Source organism: Littorina saxatilis, linkage group LG11 (genome assembly GCF_037325665.1).
Source record: "Littorina saxatilis isolate snail1 linkage group LG11, US_GU_Lsax_2.0, whole genome shotgun sequence".
Taxonomy (NCBI): Eukaryota; Metazoa; Mollusca; class Gastropoda; order Littorinimorpha; family Littorinidae; genus Littorina; species Littorina saxatilis.
This window is the reverse complement of record NC_090255.1, coordinates 36,645,580-36,650,579: the sequence shown is the minus strand read 5'-3', so window position 1 is coordinate 36,650,579 and position 5,000 is coordinate 36,645,580. Positions and strand designations below refer to the sequence as shown.

The 5,000-nt window shown below is 41.5% G+C and overlaps 1 protein-coding gene across 2 annotated transcripts in view; it reads right to left on the bottom strand.

Moving 5' to 3' along the window:
- The window catches only part of LOC138980376 (cytochrome P450 3A5-like), a 27,415-nt gene that overhangs the window by 13,717 nt on the left and 8,698 nt on the right, over positions 1-5,000 (bottom strand). For both annotated transcript variants that reach the window (XM_070353240.1, XM_070353241.1), the window contains exons 6-9: positions 3,523-3,642; positions 1,777-1,865; positions 851-993; positions 191-315 (exon numbers count right to left, since the gene is read on the bottom strand). In XM_070353240.1, coding sequence (XP_070209341.1) covers positions 191-315; positions 851-993; positions 1,777-1,865; positions 3,523-3,642 — 477 coding nt within the window. The remainder of the gene's footprint in view (positions 1-190; positions 316-850; positions 994-1,776; positions 1,866-3,522; positions 3,643-5,000) is intronic.

Sequence of the window (5,000 nt, the reverse complement as noted above, 5' to 3'; positions counted from 1 at the left end):
AGACACACTCACACACACGGACACAGACACAGACACACACGCATGCATACACAGGCACACACACAAACACACATAGACACACACGCAGACTCACACACACACACACACACACACACACACACACACACACACACACACACACACACACACACACACACACACACACACACACACGTATGCTTACACATACCTTCTTATCCAGCCTTCGCTCTTTCAAGGCCATTTCCAAAACCTCCACGAAAAAGTTTGTGGAACTGACAGAGAGGAAGCTGACGCCCATTTTCCGAAACACCGTAGCAAGGCAAGGGAACAGCACTGAAAAGGCAAAGAACAATATGCTTGAATGGTGTGTACAGTAGGCGACCTATACCATGACAGATTGCACTACCCTCACACACACACACACTCACACCCCAAACACACACACCCCAGACACACACACACACACCCCAAATACACACACACACACCCACCCCAAACAAACACACACACACACACACATACACATACACACAAATACTAATACACCCAAACACACACACACAGCCACACACACACAAGCACACACACACACAAACAAAGACACCCCAAACATACACACACACACACAGACACGAATACGAATACGAATACGAATACGAATACTTTATTATCTCATACAGAGAAATTTCAGTGTGGTGCACATTAAAAGACAAAACAAATAATAAGACAACAGATAAAAATACCATACGAAGCATACTACACTCGCGCACGCAAGGAGAGAGAGACATACAGAGACACACACACACACACACACACACACACACACACACACCCCCTTCCACCCACACACACACAGAAGCAAGCTCACTGATGATGGGCATGAGCCACTTGTTCGGTTTGAAGAGGTTGATGACGTTGACATTAAAGGGGTCTTTAGGGTTGCTCAGGGTATCCACCTGCATCCCGAAGGCCGCGCCGGCGATCGTGTCCATTGCGAATCCTCCTGCGATTCTGCACAACAAGAAATACGACATGATAGTATTTGTTATTCAACAAATCTGTGTTTTGAAATGAACCCTTCTTTGATTGGGCGCTTCGCTATGATCAATAGATAAAATCTGAAAAGAACTGTCGAATTTTATTTTTTTTAAATTTTTATATTTATGTGTTATAAACGGGCGCACTGGTACAGTGGATAAGACGCCTGCCTCCCAAGCGGAAGGTCATGGGTTCGAATCCCGGTCGCGCCTGGTGGCTTAAGGGTGGATATGTTTTCAATCTCCAAGGTCAACTGATGTGCAGACCTGCTTGTGCCTCAAGTTATCCCCCTCCGTTTGTACACGCAAGCACAAGACCAAATGCGCACTGAAAAGATCCTGTAATCCATGTCCGAGTTCGGTGGGTTATAGAAACACGAAAATACCAAGCACGCACCCCCGAACACGGCGTATGGCTGCCTAAATGACGGGGTAAAAGCGGTCATACACGTAAAAACTCTTGGAATAACACAACAAAATATATATTATATGTAACCCGTTGTATCGATTGCTTGTTCAATACAAACTCACTACTGAACACCGTCGAAGTGACTCAGCAGAAGACAGTGCAGTGTCATCTTCCGAGGGTAGCCTACCGCAGCGACCCGACATCCCTCCCTAGGAGCGTCTGTAAAATCGACAAGTCTGGCAGCGGAACGAAATTCAGATGTGGATGGAGCAGTGAGTGCAGGGACGGGGCGGTGTGAGAGCACAACGGGACAAGGAATAGATGTTAAGACAGAAAAAAAAACCTCACTCTTTCAAATCCACGACCTCCCCCGACTCTGCTTTTGCCTTGACGTGATTGCCAAGATTCTTGACCACTCTGTCTATTGCTGGCATCATCTGAAGAAAAAAAAAAGAAGAAAAAATAAGAATGAAACAAGTCGCTTAAGGCGAAATTACAACATTTAGTCAAGCTGTCGAACTAACAGAATGAAACTGAACTCACTGCATTTTTACAGCAAGAGCGTATACTCGTAGCATCGTCAGTCTGCCGCTCGATGCACAGGCAGAGAAATTGACAAGAATAGCGGGGTAGTAGTTGCGCTGAGAAGGATAGCACGCTTTTCTTTATCTCTATTCTTTTTAACTTTCTGAGCGTGTTTTTAATCCAAACATATCACATCCCAATGTTTTTGGAATCAGGAACCCACAAGAAATAAGGTGAAATTGTTTTTAAATCGATTTTGGAAATTTTATTTTAATAATAATTTTTATATTTTTAATTTTCAGAACTTGTTTTTAATCCGAATATAACATATTTATATGTTTTTGGAATCAGAAAATGATGAAGAATAAGATAAACGTAAATTTGGATCGTTTAAAATGTTGTTTTTTTTTTACAATTTTCAGATTTTTAATTTTAATTTTAAGTCATTAATTAATTTTTAAGCCACCAAGCTGAAATGCAATACCGAAGTCCGGCCTTCGTCGAAGATTGCTGGGCCAAAATTTCAATCAATTTGATTGAAAAATGAGGGTGTGACAGTGCCGCCTCAACTTTCACAAAAAGCCGGATATGACGTCATCAAAGGTATTTATCGAAAGAAAGAAAAACAAGTCCGGGGATATCATTCCCAGGAACTCTCATGTCAAATTTCATAAAGATCGGTCCAGTAGTCTGGTCTGAATCGCTCTACACACACACACACAGACAGACAGACACACACACACACACATACACCACAACCCTCGTCTCGATTCCCCCCTCTACGTTAAAACATTTAGTCAAAACTTGACTAAATGTAAAAAAGTCAGTAATTAATGAATAGATGGATAGTTAATAAATAAATGCACACAGTTTTTTCAGTGAGTGGATAGAGAAATACCATACCAACAAAGTTGATTTACAGAACTGTGTTATTATTTAAGTGCCTTTCGCTACCTAAGCTCTCACACTATTTTCCCAGAACTGCGTGTTAGATTTGGTGCCATTCTTCATTTGCGCATCCTGCGTCTGTTGAAGTGTATAGTCTTATTCTAGGGAAAGGGCCCCAGTATAAGATATGTCTTGAGGCTGCATAATTATGGGCCGGGCACGCGTCACAAGCCCATCATCTTACAAACTGCAAATCGACACGTTTCACAAACCGATCATCTTACAAGCTGCAAATCGGCACACGTCACGAACCGATCATCTTACAAGCTGCAAATCGGCACGCCTAATAAACCGATCATCTTACAAGCTGCAAATCGGCACACGTCACGAACCGATCATCTTACAAGCTGCACATCGGCACGCCTCATAAACCGATCATCTTACAAGCTGCAAATCGACACACGTCACGAACCGATCATCTTACAAGCTGCAAATCGGCACGCCTCATAAACCGATCATCTTACAAGCTGCAAATCGACAAACGTCACGAACCGATCATCTTACAAGCTGCAAATCGACATACGTCACGAACCTATCCTCTTACAAGCTATCAACACTCCTCATTGTCTCTGTCGACGCCCGTTTGTTTCATTGTCTAAGTGTGTTACAAAGGTTCCTTACCTTTTTGAGTTTTCCAGAACTGAAGGTGGGAGACAACTTGCTCCTGACTAATTTCCAGTTATCGTCCCTTAGTTGCAGTAGGTTGTCTTCAAATGGTTTGAACTGCAGAAACTTCTGGGGCTAGACAGTAAACACGAATACATGAATTTTATTTACGACACACTTTTAAGCACGAAGAGCAACACAATAATGATTACAAAATTCTGCTTCTGTAAAAAAAAAATAAAAAAAAACATATTGGGAAATGAATAAATGTTAAATGTAAAAATTTTACATTTAACATTTATTTATTTCCCGATGTCTTTTTTGTTTTTTTAAATGGGATTTTTCTTCTTTTTTTTTCGACAGTATTTTGCGTCTGACATCAGTGCTAATCAAAAATGCTAATTCAGCACACATTATCATACAGCAAGGCCGTTGATTTTGGGCAAGTTTCCAAGTACAGTTCATGAGTTTTAAAAATTCATTCCGCAAAAATAATTCTCTTCGTTCACCAAGCAGCCAGGCTGGCGATATTTGTTATGTGTTTGAATGTTTAATTCCTCGTAACAGTCTGGACAGATATATAATGGTTTAGATGACAGTTAACACGGTAGGTAAAGGAGCCTCTAGGTTTCATATATATTTAGCACACAACAAATTCGTACATCAACTAAAATATTCCTTCCCGTTCCATTTCGTTTAAAACTTTCTATGCCATTAAAGGCACTTTATTTCGCTATTTGGCACACTTTTTGGATCAAAGATTTCTTTTACCAGGGACATTTGACCGCCGCTCAAATAAAAGTAGGCCTACCCCCTAAATTGACGTGACAAAAGCGTATGGTATGGATTAAAACATTTTGCTGAGTTTATTGTGGCCATTCTTGTGAAAACAGTCACTATGGTCAAAATGATTGTATTGTACATCCCAAGACTAGTTTTCAGTTATTTTGCCTGCTTTACAATATGCTATCACTGATACTTCCTTGATTTCTTTCTTTATTTGGTGTTTAACGTCGTTTTCAACCATTCAAGGTTATATCGCGACGGAAGGAAGAGGGGAGATGGGATAGAGCCACTTGTCAATTGTTTCTTGTTCACAAAAGCACTAATCAAAAATTTGCTCCAGGGGCTTGCAACGTAGTACAATATATTATTACCTTACTGGGAGAATGCAAGTTTCCAGTAAATACTTCCTTGAACGTTTAGAAGTTTGGCTTGAAGTGGGCGTCAGTGGGCGCAAGTAAAGTGTGTTTATATTAAGGGCAGAATACACCTGCGCAGTTTCAGCGGCACAGACGACGCACTGCATATTATTGATTCTGTGGTTGGGATTGACGAGTACTAGGCCTGTTTTCTTTCACGCAACGTGTAGCGGGCTGGGATAATCTGCAGTGCGTCGTCTGTCCTGCTGGCGTTACATAGGTGAGCACCAGGCCTTAGAGGCAAATTACACCTGCGCAGAGTCAGCGGCGTTGCATGCTGCGATAGGGATT